The sequence below is a fragment of the Anolis sagrei genome, chromosome 6 (genome assembly GCF_037176765.1).
Source record: "Anolis sagrei isolate rAnoSag1 chromosome 6, rAnoSag1.mat, whole genome shotgun sequence".
NCBI classification, from domain to species: domain Eukaryota; kingdom Metazoa; phylum Chordata; class Lepidosauria; order Squamata; family Dactyloidae; genus Anolis; species Anolis sagrei.
The window spans coordinates 104,698,065-104,715,703 of NC_090026.1; the positions used below are offsets into that span (position 1 = coordinate 104,698,065).

General features: G+C 40.7%; 1 protein-coding gene across 2 annotated transcripts in view; it reads left to right on the plus strand.

Annotated features, from left to right (window-relative positions):
• Positions 1–4,041: 4,041 nt before the first annotated feature.
• ABCB1 (ATP binding cassette subfamily B member 1) overlaps positions 4,042–17,639 on the plus strand; it is a 74,430-nt gene continuing 60,832 nt past the window's right edge. Inside the window, exons 1-5 of one of the 2 annotated variants that reach the window (XM_067470316.1) lie at positions 4,042–4,302; positions 6,525–6,618; positions 10,476–10,527; positions 13,556–13,700; positions 16,501–16,573. In XM_067470316.1, the coding sequence (XP_067326417.1) occupies positions 6,527–6,618; positions 10,476–10,527; positions 13,556–13,700; positions 16,501–16,573 (362 nt within the window). In that variant the 5' untranslated portion in view covers positions 4,042–4,302; positions 6,525–6,526. Of the gene's footprint in view, positions 4,303–6,520; positions 6,619–10,475; positions 10,528–13,555; positions 13,701–16,500; positions 16,574–17,639 lie in introns of both variants that reach the window. The other variant, XM_060782324.2, reaches the window with a different exon arrangement.

The window sequence follows — 17,639 nt, forward strand, 5'->3', positions numbered from 1 at the left end:
CTTGTTTTGTAATGGGATTTGGGCCTGCATCAATAGGAGTCTAGTGTCTAGATCCAGGGAAGTCATGCTACCCCTCTATTCTGCCTTGGTTAAACCACATCTGGAATATTGTGTCCAATTCTGGCCACCACAATTGAAGCTGGAATGTGTCCAGAGGAGGGCAACTAAAATGACCAAGGGTCTAGAGAACAAGCCCTATGAGGAGCGGCTTAAAGAGCTGGGCCTGTTTAGCCTGAAGAAGAGAAGGCTGAGAGGAGACATGATAGCCATGTATAAATATGTGAGGCGAAGTCATAGGGAGGAGGGAGCAAGCTTGTATTCTGCTGCCCTGGAGATTAGGATGCAGAGCAAACTACAAGAAAGGAGATTCCACCTGCACATTAGGAGGAACTTCCTGACTGTGAGAACTGTTCAACAGTGGAACTCTCTGCCCCAGAGTGTGGCAGAGGCAGCTTCTTTGGAGGCTTTTAAACAGAGGCTGGATGGCCATCTGTCGGGGGTGCTTTGAATACAATATTCCTGCTTCTTGGCAAGGGGTTGGACTGGATGGCCCATGAGGTCTCTTCCAACTCTATGATTGTATGATTCATCTTTGGAAAGTCTTCTCAGGTTGCTGCCACAATGTAATGGTGGAATGGGTAGCTAGATAGGAGAAAGATCCTCCTCATACTGACTTCATGCTAAATACTTATATCACAGTTCTATACATGTTGAAGAAGTTTCCAAAACTGATGCAAAGTGTGACAGCCTGTTTGCTTTCTGGTGAGTGTCAAGCAGGCAATATTAATCCAAACTTTATATCAAATGCACTAGGTTTCAATTTATATCAGGGCCTGTTCTGGAACAGCTGTTCCAGGAGCTCCAGATTTATTTGCTGTGTTTAAATGTTTGTGTGCAATCCCGTGCTTGGGATTTTGCAGCAGGGGTTTTCCTGTTATAATTTGCATTTATAGGGTAAGCCACCTGCCAGTTATAGTTAGGTACCCTGGTCTCGCTCCTTTTTGAGTTTTGGAGGGAACAGGAGCCTTTTTGAGTTCAGTTCTCACAGAGAAGCCTTTCGCACAGGACACAAAACGAAGTGACTCCTGTAGAAAAGCTTCGTCTTTTACAGCTTGGCCTGGGTTATACAGCCCTACGGCTTGGCCAGGAGACATACAGCCACAGCTTGGCTGAGGGACTCCAGCCGGCCATCACAGCAACCTGAACTTCTTTTTCCCTGGAGGTCTACAAAGCTCTGTTGAGGCAAGGGTCGCTCGCAGAAGCCAGACGCAGTTGGTACCGGGTGCAGGGGCTCCACGTCAACAGAGGCAAGTACAGACTGCCCAGATTAGAAGTTAGGATTTCCCCTTTAGTTAATTACAGTTAAGAAGATAGTGCCTGTTCCCAGTGAACAAGATTGCAAGAGCCAATAGACAGTTAAGAAAGCTTGAAAGTACTTGTTTGTTTTCATCAATAAAGAATTTTGTTGGATTTACTTTAAACCACTACAGAACTTTGTTTGGGGGAATCTAAGGGCCTTTAATCTGAGGCAGCCCCGGCGTCCCGTTGGGCACACAGAATTTATGTCCTGTCTACAGGCATGCGCACAGGCCCAGCGTGCGACAGCACAGGGCCACATTCAAAGTGCTAGTTCTTTTATGATGTGGCCCCAAGTTACAAACCCTACAGCTGTGTTGACTGATGGTGGAATAGAGCTATATTTTATTTTTCAAAAAGAAAAGAGTCACAAATGCTACAAGCTTGTACAAGCTTTATCTATCTCAAGATATCTCTGGCAAGGAAAAGGTTGCAATAAGATGACATAATAGACAAATAACTATCCTGTGTTATTTGAGAACACAGAAATGTTGGACTACTGTAAGAACCACCATGTCAGACTACACACAGAAGCCATTGAAATCCACAAGCATGTGGACAATTTCATCAAAAAGAAGGAAACCATGAAAATGAACAAAATCTGGCTATCAGTATTTTAAAAAACCCCTCTAAAATCAGGACAGTAAATAAAGAACAACACTCAGAAAACAGGGGAATTCCAGACAGGAAACAACCAGGGCCAGCTAACACCTCCCAACAAAGAATCCCCCCGGGCAAGAAGCAGCCAGGCTTTGAAGCTGCAAGGCTATTCAATGCTAATCAAGTTGGCCAATTGCAACATTCACACTTGTCTCAAACAGACAAGGGTTCTTTCTCCCACCCTGGACATTTCACAGTTATATAAACCCCACTTGTCTAGTTTCCAACAGACCTCTCAGCCTCTGAGGATGCCTAGCGTAGATGTGGGTGAAATGTCAGAAGAGAATGCTTCTCTAACATGGCCATACAGCACGGAAAACTCACAACAACCCAGTGATTAATGAAAGTCTTCAACAACACATTAAATTCAAAATGCAACAAAAGGGTCGTTAGTTAGCATTCCATTAGCAAGGACCTTTGGCAAAGAGAGGGCTGTCTTGCCCTTCCCAGTAGGCTCAGGCAAAACCAAACTGCCGAAGTCTCTCATAATGTGAGACCTGTTCCTTATTTATATTTTTTGTTTGTGGAAACTACAGAACCATAGTGCTATTCTGCTTTAACAGTCATGATTACATCCTTGGATTTGCATAATAGGGAGGAAAATGTGGAATTCAGAGAACTCTAGTGCTTTCCTATTACTTCATCACACTTGAGAATGAATCCACTTTAAATCCGGTTTCTGTGTCCTGCAGAATTCTTGGGTTTGTAGTTTAGTGAGGCTGTTAAAGGCTCCTCCCTAAACTACAAACCCCAGAATTCTGTAGGATTTAAAGCAAACAGATTTAAAGTGGATGTGTTTGCTAGTGTGATGAGGTCCTCAGGATTCCATAGGATGGAACCATGGCAGGTAAAGCAAAATAATCACGCTGGTTGTTTTTTTTTTCATTCCACGGCATCACAGCAAGATAGTATTTTAATTTCTTTATTTATAATGTTTTCAAAAAAGTATTCTTTCCAGCTTTTTAATTCTGATATACTTCTGCATTATCACTTTTTCAGTTTTTATGAGTTTTTTCAATATTTGTATATCATTCTGATATGTCTTGAACACTTTTGTGAATCAAAATAACCTGTTTCATATAATCCTAGAGTTGGAAGAGACCTCATGGGCCATCCAGTCCGACCCTCTGCCAAGAAGCAGGAAAATTGCATTCAAAGCACCTCTGACAGATGGCCATCCAGCCTCTGTTTAAAAGCTTCCAAAGAAGGAGCCTCTACCACACTCCGGGGCAGAGAGTTCCACTGCTGAACAGCTCTGAACAGTTCTTCTTAATGTTCAGATGGAATCTCCTTTCTTGCAGTTTACTTTGCCATGTCCTGTTACACAACATTGGGTTCACTCCCAAGTCAGTATACACAAGACTTTAGGCAGCAGGGTATGCTGGGATGTTAAATATATTTTTAGTATCATGGTTTACTTAATTGTTTAACTGCTTTTGCAATTGTTTAGCAGTGTTCTGTTGTATCTATATTACAAGATCTCTTGGGAGAAAAACAGACCATACATCCAAATAGGCCTCCTCAAGAGTAAATCCCATTGACTTCAGTGGTTCATGCTCTGAGATAAATATATACAGGAATGCAGTTTTATGATGACTGAGTTAGAGGGATTTGCTAAGCAAATTTGCCAAGGAGAACCCTATTAACGGTAATAACGAAAAGGACAGGAAGAAACATGTGACTTGGCTACTTTCCAAATATTCCTTTCCACACTACAGTCCTTGCCTTAAATAGATTTTCTTTGTAAAAGGAAACCTAGTATACGTTCTTTCACTGCTTTTGTTTTTCAGATTTCCTGTCTCATTTCCTCTTTTATTGGCTGGTCTTTTCCTAAAGTATATATGTATATATTTTAATTTCTTTCTACCAAGTATGTGATTGAATAAAAAACATGTTGCCAGAAGCAAAGGATGATGCTAACTCATGTCATCTGCATCTTTGGAAAAGGAAGTCCTGACCTTAAAAGGCTTGGTTGAATAAGAGGGACTTTTCTTAAGGAGGAGTTAAGTTTTATGGGGACAGTTCATAAGTGAGAGTGCCGGCTTTGTTAAATATTAGTCTTGCAGGAGGCGGAGTTCAACACGGATGAAGATAACTCCTCGGGGGACTAACCAAGGTCCACGAGGAGAGAGAGTTCTGTGCAAATATCTGTTACAACCAAACCAGCCTTTGCCTCTTTGCTGCTTTATGTAATCGAACAGAACGCAATCCAGTGGAAAGCTCATCATAAGAACAGCTGTTGAATATTTCAAGAAGAAGATACAAAGCAGAGAAATCACACTTTTGGTAAGTCAGTGCTTGAATCTCCTCCCTTGGGTTATATATGTGTGTGTATGTACAATATACAGTAGAGTCTCGCATATCCAACCTTCGCTTATCCAACGCAGTCTACCTCCCACCAGGAATAATGTCCAGGGTGGGAGAAAGGAAGAGCCCTTGTCTGTTTTGGTGCTAAATTCGTAAATACATTAGTTACTACTTAACGTTACTGTGCTTTGAACTGCTTTTGCTGTCAGTTTGTTGTAAAACATGTTGTTTTGGTGCTTAATTTGTACAATCATAACACAATTTGACATTTAATAGGCTTTTCCTTAATCCCTCCTTATTATCCAACATTTTCGCTTATCCAACGTTCTGCCGGCATGTTTATGTTGGATAAGCGAGAGTCTACTGTATATATAATATGTGTGTGTGTGTGTGTGTACAATAACAAGGGATGGGTGTATTTCATGGATTGCTGTGAGTTTCCCGGACTGTATGGCCATGTTCCAGAAGCATTCTCTCCTGATGTTTCAACCACATCTATGGCAGGCATCCTCACGGCAACCCAGCCATTCTGGCTATGAAAGCCTTCAGCAACACATTGGCGTATTTCATGTTTTTATGGACATTTTTACTTACAAGCTCAAGATCTAGCAAAAAAAATCAAATGCAGAAGAGGTTAGTTAGGATTTAATAACATGTGGTCTTCCCCACAAAAATCCACCCTAGGATATTCTAAACTGTTTTTAGTTTAGCAGAATAATTGGAAGAAGGTGGAAAATAATGTTATTGCTGCTGTATTAAAAAAGTAAATGTCAGAAGTCCTTGGTCATCTACTGTAAATCCACCAGAGAGCTATCTTCTAGTATGTTATGGTGTACAGTTTTTTAAAATTATGTGATTGTAATATTTATTCTAGGATAATTTTAATACTTTGTTTGAATGCTTAAATTTTATGTCCTATGTTTAATGGTTTAAATGAGTTTAAGTCAAAGTTATATGTAGTAATTAGTTATTACGATAGGAGCCCCCAGTGGCGCAATGGGTTAAACCCTTGTGCCGGCAGGACTGAAGACCGACAGGTCGGAGGTTAAAGTGTGGATGAGCTCCCTCTGTCAGCTCCAGTTCCCCATGTGGGGACATGAGAGAAGCCTCCCAGAAGGATGGTAAAACATAAAAAAACCATCCCGGCATCCCCTGGGCAACGCCCTTGCAGACGGCCTATTATCTCACAACAGAAGCGACATGCAGTTTCTCAAGTTGCTTCTGACATGAAAAAAAGTTATTATGATTTCTTTGTGTTACTGTATTTTTGCCAGTATTATGTTGTAAGTTCCTCCAGGGGTGAGAAAGGCGGTATATAAATACAGTAAATAAATAAATGCATAAATAAATAGTATACGACTGCTATACTACTAGTATGGTACTATACTAATAGTATACAAATGCACCAGAACCCCCGGTGGTGCAGTGGATTAATCTGCTGAGCTGTTGAACTTGCTGACCAAAAGGTCACCAGTTCGAATCCAGGGAGCAGGTTGAGGTCCTGCTTCTGCCAACCTAGCAGTTTGAAAACATGCAAATGTGAGTGGATCAATAGGTACCGCTCCAGCAGGAAGGTAACAGAGCTTCATGCAGTCATGCTGGCCACATGACCTTGGAGGTGTTTATGGACAACATTGGCTCTTCAGATTAGAAATTGAGATGAGCACCAATCCTCAGAGTCAGACACAACTGGACTTAATGTTAGGGGAAAACCTTTACCTTTACAACTGCTATACACTTTTTTTTAAACCTCATTTGGGGGGTACAAACCAGACAAAACAGGACCCAAACCATATCCTGTTTTTCAAGTGAACAACAACATTTGAATTTGGATCCAGAATCATAGTATACTTAGCCGTAATTTAATTCTACAAAACCATTTCATGGAGAGATCTATCGATTGTATTAATGCACATTAAAATCTGCTTGACACTGACAAAGGAAAGAAATAACTCAACAATATTTTTTAAAAACATTCTATTTTCCTCTTTTTCTGTTGTGATGACGGGTAGGGGTGTCTGTTCAAAGTAATGCTTTAAAAAAAACTAAAAGAACTATTATTTGGTTGTTCTATATATTAAATGGATAAAATAGTTTGTTTATATTTTGTATGATTCACTGAAGTTCCATGTTGCTTTAAATCCCAGCGTTGGTCTATATAATATGATTTCCTCAGATAATTCAATTTCTTTCTTAGGCAGAAATGGCATCTGAAAAAGAAATGAGCGTACATGTCAATGGAAAAATTGAAGAGATGGAGACAGAAGACAATGTATCTGGCTCTGAAAGCAAAAGGTAGATATGGTGAATTTTCCGTCAATTATCTCATCAATATTACCTTCTCCCCTGCCCTGTTTTGCTTTGGAAATTTATTACTTTTCAAATCTAATGAATATACTACAAATCTATTTCCTGGATTATAAGAACAACAGCCTTGTCCTTTTGCTCCATTTTGTATGTCATTTGTAAGAGAAGCACATGCTAGATTATTGATGCATCTACACTGTTGAATTAATGCAACTTGACACCACTTTAACGGCCATGGCACAATGCTGTGGAATCCTGAGAATTGTAGTTTAGGTTGCTGTGAGTTTTTCGAGCTGTATGGACATGTTCTAGAAGCATTCTCTCCTCATGTTTCTCTCACATCTATGGCAGACATCCTCAGAGGTTGTGAGGTCTGTTGGAAACTAAGCAAGGGAGGTTTATATATGAAAGGCACTGCAGACTAACTCAGCCAGAAAAGTCAGCCATACCAGAGGACTTGATGAACCAACCTGGGCACAGCATATTATTTGAGAACACAGAAATGCTGGATCACTCTCACAACCACCATGTCAGACTATACAGAGAAGCCATTTAAATCCACAAGCATGTGGACAATTTCAACAGAAAGAAGGAAACCACGAAAATGAACAAAATCTGGCTACCAGTATTTTAAAAACTCCAAAATTAGGACAGTAAATAAAGAACAACACTCTGAAAACAGGGGAATTCCAAACATGAAACAATCAGGGCCCGCTAACATCTCCCAACAAAGGATTCCCCCTGGCAGGAATCAGCCAGGCCTTGAAGTTGCAAGGCTTTGTAATGCTAATCAAGGTGATTAATTGCAACATTCACACTTTCCTCCAACAAACAAGTTATTTCTCCCATCCTGGACCTTCCACAGAAAATATATAAACCTCCCTTGCTATGTTTCCAACAGACCTCACAACCTCTAAGGATGCCTGCCATAGATGTGGGCAAAATGTCAGGAGAGAATGTTTCTGGAACATGGCCATTCTGCCTGGAAAACTTACAGCAACCCAGTGATTCCAGCCATGAAAGCCTTTGATAACAAATTGTAGTGTGGTGAGGCACCAGGCTGAAAACATTACAAAACGACAATTCCCACAGTGCCTTGGAATGGGTCCTTTTGTAGCTGAGGAGTGGGGTAAAAATTCTCTAAATTATAATAAAATAATAAATTGTATTCATTCAACTGTGCAGATGCACCCTATATTGTTTTTTTAGTAAGTGTCCATGCTTAATTTGTCACTGTGATGGAGTAATGGTCATATCCTTCATTTCTTTTAGTTAGTTATTTCTTGAAATTGTTATATATTTCTTGATATACATCTCTTTGTAAAGCATTTGCACACGTTGGAAAGAAAATATCATAAAAACAGCTTGCAGAGTGCATTGTTATGGGACCCTCTAACAAGAGTCCCAATTAGGGTGTTTTACTTGGAGGCTGAAGATGAGACATGGAGGATCATCCAAAATCCAAAATCAAAATGACCTAATCACACTAGAGAATGAATCCACTTTAAATCTGGTTGCGGCCTCCTGCAGAATTCTGGGGTTTGTAGTCTAGAGATGAGCCTTTAACAGCCTCACCAGACTACAAAGCCCAGAATTCTGCAAGAGGCCACAACCGGATTTAAAATGGTTTCATTCTCTAGTGTGATGAAGTAGTATATGTGCATGTATGCGTGTGTAGCCTTAACCACAAACCTTTCAGATTTTTTTTACAAAGCCTTTTTGGCCAATCAAATTCTTAAGAGTCAGTGTCAGCCTGATGGGAAAATTTTTGCATTGTAGAATCACCCTTATTTTCAGTACGCAAGCAACTAAATCACCCGCAGGTTTCCTGTTAAGTGTGGTTTCTGGTTTTCAGTGTGACTGATTTAATGGGTCAAGTGTAGTTCTGGCAAACTCCTTGCATTCCCTGTTCACCTTCTCACAGCATGAAACGTTGCAACCTGATTAGGTTTAAGCTTTCCATTTCCACGGATCACATCATGATGTTCCCAACCGCTTCTTAATAAGCATGTGGGATGGTAACAAAATATGGAAGATTCTGGGTATTCGCCCTGCTTGCTTGTTTGTTTCAGGTAGCTCAGAGCAGTTTGTGAGAAGAGGAAGTTGCATCATTTCATTTTGTTATTTCCAACTTTATTATTGTTTACTTTGTGGGGGTTTTTTGTTGGGTTTTTTTGGTCAGGATCGACTTGAGAAACTGCAAGTCGCTTCTAGTGTGAGAGAATTGGCCGTCTGCAAAGACGTTGCCCAGGGGACACCTGGATGTTTTGATGTTTTACCATCCTTGTGGGAGGCTTCTCTCATGTCCCCATATGGGGAGCTGGAGCTGACAGAGGGAGCTCAACCTGCTCTCCTTGGATTTGAACCACTGACCTGTCACTCAGCAATCCTGCTGGCACAAGGTTTTAACCCATTGCACCACGGGGGACTCCTCTGTATTAAGAGGCAGAAACTGAACATTTTTCATTCTCACCCCCCCCCCCCCCCAAATTATTCCCTCCTTTCTAAGTGCTAGGCTGCACCCATTGGATGCCTACGCGACAGGCATCTGCTAAAAGGCCAAATCTTGTTATGAACATGGTATTCCATCTCTATTATGACAAGCCTGAAATAACATAGGGGTTTTAGTTGGAATGAGCAGCAGGCAGTTTAGCCAAGCGTACCATAAAATGGGAAGGGTATTTTGATTGTTTAACATTTACTAGAATACATTTTTCTATTTATTTCACTGTTATTAGAATCCATTATTAGACTAAAGGAGGATATTTCAAGTCAGCATAAAATTGATTTAAACTGTGCTACTCTCATTTCTGATGATTACAAAGGTTTGATTTTGTTGGCTTGTGATATAAGTTACGTTAGGGCAGGGTTTTTCAACCTGGGGATCGGGACCCCTGGGGGGGTTGTGAGGGGGTGTCAGAGGGGTCGCAAAAGACTATCAGAAAACAGTATTTTCTGTTGGCCATGGGGGTCCTGTGTGGGAAGTTTGGCCCAATTCTATCATTGACAGGTTTCAGAATGCTCTTTGATTATAGGCAAACAATAAATCCCAGCAACTACAACTCCCAAATGTCAAGGTCTATTTTCCCCAAACTCCACCAGTGTTCACATTGGGGCATATTGAGTATTCGTACCAAGTTTGGTCCAGCTCCATCATTGTTAGAATCCACAGTGCTCTCTGGATGTAGGTGAACTACAACTCCAAAACTCAAGGTCAATGTCCAGCAAACCCTTCCAGTATTTTCTTTTGGTCATGGGAGTTCTGTGTGCCAAGTTTGGTTCAATTCCATCATTGGTGGAGTTCAAAATGCTCTTTGATTGTAAGTGAACTATAAATCCCAGCAACTATAACTCCCAAATGACAAAAATCAATCTCCCCCACAACCCCACCAATATTCAAATTTGGGAGTATCGGGTATTTGTGCCAAGTTTGGTCTAATGAATGAAAACACATCCTGTTCATCAGATATTTACATTACAATTCATAAGAATAGCAAAATTACAGTTATGAAGTAGCAACGTAAGCAATGTTATGCTTGGGGGTCACCACAACATGAGGAACTGTATTAAGGGGTCGTAGCATTAGAAAGGTTGAGAACCACTGCGTTAGGGGAATGTGGAAGGTTTTTAAATTTGCTTTTGAAATTCTTATTACAATCTGTTCATGGTGTTGATTTAAGTAATATCATATATAGTGGGAGAGAAAATGGAAAGTCTTTAGAAATATTTGCAAAATTAACCAGTTTCCATTGCATGCTTTCAGTAAAGTGTGTTTCTGCTTGTTTATTTGTTGACATCATTTCTATCTGTTTTGAAGTCTCAAAAATCTCATTTTTATTTAACAGTAAAAAAAAGAAAAAGAAAGAAAAGCCTAAAATGGTCAGCCCTCTTACAGTGGTGAGTTTTGTTCCATGTGTGTTTGGAAATTTAATCAGTATGCTTACATTTCCTCCCAGCGCAGGCATAACGTTGATGCTCTTTTAATGATGGTGTAAATATTAGCTGCACATTCACAGCTCTCTAGTTTCAACATGAGGTCATAGTCTCATTACCAGGCTGGTGCCCTTGGGATGGGCTGGGAGGTGGGTAAGGAAGCACGAGTAAGAAAATAATAGATAAAATAGATAAAATAATGTATAAATATTAAAATGAATATGGCATCCCTACTTCATGGATTTTCACTTATCTCAGGTGGTCCTGGAATGGAACCCCCGTGATAAGTGAGAGAACGTTGTTGTTGTTGTTGTTGTTGTTGTAAGACTGATGTAGCCCTCAATGGAAATGTGTTTGACACCTCTGCTTTAGGACAAATAAGCAGGCACTGAGGGTAAGAAGAGGAAGAACAAGTAGCAAGGAAGGGGAAAAAAAGCTGTCCTCTCTGAAACAGCTGCCTTATTCGGCCTAGTATCTACTGCCTAACCTTCCTATTGATATCAAACTAATCAGATAATCTACAGTGCACAATGTGTAATTACATTTGTCTCATTGTAAGGCACAAGATAATCTGGCAGCTGTTTGTCTATTTAGAGCAGGGATCCTCAAACTAAAGCCCGGAGACCGGATATGGCCCTCCAAGGTCATTTACCCGGCCCTCGCTCAGGGTCAACTTAAGTCTGAAATGACTTGAAAGTACACAACAACAACAATCCTATTTCATCAACCAAAAGCAAGCCCACACTTCCCATTGAAATACTAATAATTTTATATTTGTTAACATTGTTCTTCAATTTAATTATTGTATTGTTTTTAAGTGTTTTTTTCACTACAAATAAGATATGTGCAGCGTGCATAGGAATTCATTCATGTTTTTTTTCAAATTATAATCCGGCCCTCCAACAGTTTGAAGGACTGTGACCTGGCCCTCTGTTTAAAACGTTAGAGGACCCCTGATTTAGAGTATATACCTCCCTTTCTTTAGTCGCAAAGGCTCTCAGAGTGGCTGACAAATGATTAATTTGACATTTCCATGCCCTCAGGTTTACAATCTAAGACATGGTACATAAGGCAATGACAGTTGGAAGGGGATTAAGTCTAGCAGATCCTGATGGTTCTTCTCTCCCTCTGAAGCCACAGCAGGAACAGCTATTATATTTTCTGATAATTATATTTTCTGATATTTTAAAACTTGGAGCTATGCTCTCACTAGTTTGTTGCCCCAAATAATAATGCCAGTAGTTATTTCCTTCTGGATTAAACAAGGCATTATATATAGTGTAGGCCAGGGGTCTTCAAACTTCTTAAACAGAGGGCCAGGTCACAGTCCCTCAAACTGCTGGAGGGCCAGATTATAATTTGAAAAATAAATAAATAATGAATTAATTCCTATGCACACTACACTTATCTTATTTGTAGTGCAAAAAACACTTTAAAACAATACAATAATTAAAATGAAGAACAATTTAAACAAATATAAACTTATTAGTATTTCAATGGGAAGTGTGGGCCTGCTTTTGGCTGATGAGATAGGATTGTTGTTGGGTGCTTACAAGTCATTTCAGACTTAGGTTGACCCTGAGCGAGGACCGGGTAAATGACCTTGGAGGGCCATATCCGGCCCTCGGGCCTTAGTTTGAGGACCCCTGGTGTAGGCAGTCCCTGAGTTACAAACATCTGACTTATAAACAAGTCATACTTAAGAATGAGGGTGAACCAACAGGAAGTCAGAGAAATCTACCCCTTGGAAGGGAAATTCACTCAGAAGAATTATTATCATGGGGAAAGCTTTATCATTGAAGCTTTATCACCAATCCTTGCTTCCACAACAAGACATTTTTTTCAAAATCCAAAATCCAAGTGCTGTGAAATTTTCTGAACATGGGCACAGGCAGCAAAACAAAAGCGCTGTTAACCCTTCCCTGTGCTATCCAAACCCCCCTCCCAAATAATAATAATAATAATAATAATAATAATAATAACAACAACAACAACAATACTTTATTTATACTCAACCCATGGAGCCCCCAGTGGTGCAATGGGTTAAACTCTCGTGTCAGCAGGTCAGCGGTGCAAATATGGTAAGAGCGGGTTGAGCGCCCTCTGTCAGCTCCAGCCCCCCATGCAGGGACATGAGAGAAGTCTCCCACAAGGATGATAAAACATCAAACATCTGGACGTCCCCTAGGCAACGTCCTGGCAGACGGCCAATTCCGTCACATAAGAAACGACTTGCAGTTTCTCAAGTCTTTGCTGACATGAACCCCCCCCCCCCCCCCCCGCTCCATCTCCCAACAAGGGACTCGAAGCGGCTTACAGTCATAAAAATATAGTAGATATCATCAAACAAAATAAATCACATGTCAAATTTAAAACAATCACAAAATTAACACAAAATTAATGGATCAATAGGCAATTATTATATAAAACAATTTGAACAACATTTACATCTGTGTGTGTATGGATATTTGGTTGGAGGTACACTTAAAAATGCCCCTTTTCTGACTTACATACAAATTCAACTTAAGAACAAACCTACAAAACCTGTCTTGTTCATAATGTGAGGACTGCCAGTATAATGGTTGCATGACAAATCCATGAATTTCACAGGGCTTTCTTCAGCAAGTTGTTTTGCCAGTTCTTTCCTTCGAAATATAGCCTACAGCACCTTGTATTCCACGGCAGTCTTCCATCCAAATACTAACCAGGCCATTTCCTACTTAGCTTCCAAGATTTGGTGCCCTGGGGGTGTTTAGCTTTATTTCCATAAGTATAGACCGTCTAATAAGAAATTTGCTTAGACAGGAACTGATGTCTTAAGGCTATTTATGTACCGTAATACCTTGCTGAATTTAATACATGATAGACAATGAGATAAAGTGGGGAAATACATAGTGCATAACCCAAAGATAAGTGTTTGGTGTGTGATTAATACATTTAAATACAGCGTAGTGGAGAGAAGTCTTTTAACATTGGGATTTCTGATTTTCAGTTTCGTTACGCTGACTGGGCCGACAGAGCATTAATGTTAATGGGCACCCTCTTGGCAGCTGTCCATGGATCTGCCCTTCCACTGATGATGATTGTTTTTGGAGATATGACAGACAGCTTTGTGAGCTCAGGAAGTCTTCCCACAGGTGAGATTTACCTTTTCCTAACCAAATAAATAAGCTAAAATGCAGAGCTATATAAATAAAAATGTAATGTTCGTTTGTGGGATTAACAAAACTCAAAAACCACTGGATGAATTGACACCAAATTTGGACACTACACTCTTAACAGACCAATGAGTGACCATCACTCATAACCCCTCTCCCCCAAAGGAGCAGAAAGAGTTAAAAAAAAAAACCCCAAAAAGCTAAATGACAATACAGATGCAGATGCCTGGCTTACAAACCGTGGAGCCCTTGCTCTTCGGAGAGCAGGGATGCACCTCTCTCGTGCGCTGCTTTCCCAAGCCCAACTCTTTTCTGGCCTCTGTCTAGAGGGAAGGAATGAAGGAGGGAAAGGGGGAAGGAAGGAAGGAAGGAGAGAAAGAGTGAGGGAAAGAGGGAATGAAGGAAGGAGGGAAGGAAAAAGGGAATGAAGGAAAAAAGCAGAGAAGGAAGGAAGAAGAGAAAGAGGGAGGGAAAGAAAAAAAGGGGTATGCAGGCAGGAGGTAGAGAAGGAAGGGAGGAGAGAAGGAAAGAAAAAAGAGAAGGAAGGGAAAGGGGGGGGGAAGGAAGGAGCGAATAAGGGAGGGGAAAAAGGGGGTATGCAGGCAAGAGGTAGAGAAGGAAGGAAGGAGAGAAGGAAAGAAAAAAGAATGAAGGGAAAGAGAGGGGGAACGAAGGAAGGAAGGAAGGAGTGAATAAGGGAGAGAAAGAAAAAAGGGGTATGCAGGCAAGAGGGAAGGAAGGAAGGAGAGAAGGAAAGAAAAAAGAATGAAGGGAAAGAGAGGGGGAAGGAAGGAAGGAGAGAAGGAAAGAAAAAAGAGAATGAAGGGAAAGAGGAGGAAGGAAGGAAGGAAGGAAGGAAGGAAGGAAGGAGAGAATGAGGGAGGGAAAGAAAAAAAGGGGTAAGCAGAAAAGATGTAGAGAAGGAAGGAAGGAGAGAAGGAAAGAAAAAAGAGAAAGAAGGAAGGAAAGAAGGGGAAGGAAGGAGAGAAGGAAAGAAGGAGAGAAAGAGGGAGGGAAGGAAGGAACGAGAGAAGGAAGGATGGAACCAAAGAGCAAAGGAAGGAAGGAAATAAGGTAGAGAAGGAAAAAAGAAGGGAACGAGAAGGGAAAGAAAAAGAGGGGCAGGAAGGAAAGAGGGAGGGAAGGAAGGAGAGAAAGAAAGAAGGAGAGAAAGAGATGGAAGGTTGGCCACCTTAATGTGTGGCGGATACAGCTCTATTAACTATAGTAACTGAATTGTTTGTGATCCTGTTAATTTGCTCTGCTTTCCATGATATTTCCTATGCCATTATACATTGTTATCCACCTTACTAAACCACCTTATCCCTTAACCAGCTCACGTAGTGGCCTTCTTTCCCCCCTCCAAAATTAGTCTGCTGTTATTGTTGTTGCCAGCTATTATTGTTATGTTGTTTTACGCTGTTTTATGCTGTCTTAATTGTTATTGCTTTGTTTTTAATTGTATTCTGCCTTGGGCTTGGGCCCCATGTACGACACCCCGAGTCCCTTCAGGGAGATGGAGGCAAAGTAGAAAAATAAAGTTGTTGTTGTTGTTGTTGTTGTTGTCGTCCTCCTCCTCCTCCTCCTCCTCCTTCTTCTGCTAGTCATTACAATAATTTTACCAAGGCTAATTTATCAGCTTTTGTGCAATTTTTAGAACTCTTTATTAGGAACCAAAACAAAGGGAGACAGAGAAGAGTGGTTGATCGGTAGCAGAGCAGAAGGAAGAGACCCATTTGACTATGTTTCTTTAAATATTACTTTTTGGAGGAAATTTTTAATTGAGAGAAGCCACTTCAGTAGCCAAATACAGAGAAGGTCACAGAAGACATCTTTCTTCTGATATTGGGCCAAGACAGTTTAAATCTTATATATGTAATTTCTTTATGCTTGTGGGTAAACAATATTTCTTGCTGTAGTGTTGTCAGTGTTGATGTAGAGATTGTCTGGTTTGCCTACTCTGGAAAATGCAACATATAATTGTCCTTCTTTAGGGGTCCATTTCAAATCTATGATACTGCATCTCTCATATACTTGTGTGTGTGTGAATGGCTAGACGGCCCTTTGTCAGGAGGGCTTTGGTTATGCTTTCTTTCCCTGTTGAAGGGAGTTGGACTAGATGGCCTTAAGGCAGCATTTCTCAACCTGGGGGACACGAGAGGGTGTCAGAAGGGTTGCCACAGACAACCAGAAAACACAGTATTTTCTGTTGGTCATGGGGGTACTGTGTGGGATATTTGGCCCAATTCAATCATTGATGGGGATCAGAATGCTCTTTGATTGTAGGTGAACTATAAATCCCAGTAACTACAACTCCCAAATGTCAAGGTGTATTTCCCCCAAACTTCATCTGTGTTCATGTTTGGGCATATGGGGTATTTGTGCCATGTTTGGTCTAGATCCTTTATTGCTTGACTCCACAGTCTCTCTGGTATGTAGGTGAACTACAACTCCAAAACTCAAGGTCAATGCCCACCAAACCCTTCTAGTGTTTTCTGTTGCTCATGGGAGTCCTGTGTGCCAAATTTGGCTCAATTCCATCGTTGGTGGAGTTCAGAATGCTCTTTGATTGTAGGTGAACTAGAAATCAATTTTTTTGAGTGATGGTCACTCCTTGGGTTAGTAGGTGTCTTGTGGCCAAATTTGGCGGCAATTCATCCAGCGTATTTTGAGTTATGATGTCACTCAAAACGAACAGCACACAAACACACACACACACACACACACACATATATATTGCCTTCAGCTGTTATTACAATAACCTTTTTTTTCTTTTTAGTAAATGTAACAGATGAAGTGTTATCCCAAATAAAGAAGGAGATGGGTGATGCGTTACAGAAAAATATGACAAGGTAACTTTATCTTTTTTCTCCCAAATTTTGCTACTGCGTTTCTCCGAAAATAAGCTGTAGCAGGATTTCTAAGCATTTATGCAATATAAGCCATATCCCTAAAATAAGACATAGTGATAGGCATGGCTATGCAGCATATGAGCACGGAGCGGTAAAGAAGACGGCCAGCCCTTCATGAAATTTGAATTTGGGAATTCCCAACCGAGGCTTTGAGGCGTGTGGCTTTGTAGAAGCCTCTGCCTGGGATGCCCCCCTCCCCCCCGATCTGATTTTACAATGCTTTACGATTTTTTTTGCACGATAACATATGCACGGTAATGATTTTTCTCTCTCTTCAAGGTCCCTTGTGTCCTCAGAACAAAATATAGCTAGCTAATTTAACACAGTGTTTCTATATATATAGTTTAGACTTTGGTCTGTTGAAAACCCAACCCATGCTTATGTATGAAAGGTCAATAGACATCCTGAAAGAAAAACATGTCCAAGCCTGCCTGTCTCTGAAATAAATGGGCCCCTCTACACTGCCATGCTTTGAAATGGATTATATAGCAATGCAGACTCTTATAATCCAATCCAAAGCAGATAATGTGGATTATCTGCTTTGATAATCTGGATTATATGGCAGTGTAGAAGGGGCCAGTGTCTCATTGGAAATGCTATGTGTTCTGTTTCCTGCAGTAAATCCCCTGCTCCAAAAAAAACCTGATTCATGAGCATCTTCTCTCCTTTCAAGTATTGAAAAATTACAGTATTCCAGTTTGTATATTTGCCAGTTCTTTCTATTCTGCAAGGTCTCATACCCTCCAACTGTCTCTGGCCTCTTTCACACAGCTGTATGAAATACACATTGAACTGGATTATATGGCAGTGTGGACTTAGATAACCCAGTTCAAAGCAGATATTGTGGATTTTCTGCCTGGATATTCTGGGTTATATGGCTGTGTGGAAGGGGCCTCTGTTTGGGATGGACTGTCCTGATTAATTTTCTGCTATCCCACTTTTTCAGCTGCCTTTAAAACATCCCAGTTTTCCCACCTCCTTCTACTTTCCCCCTTGCAGGAGGGGT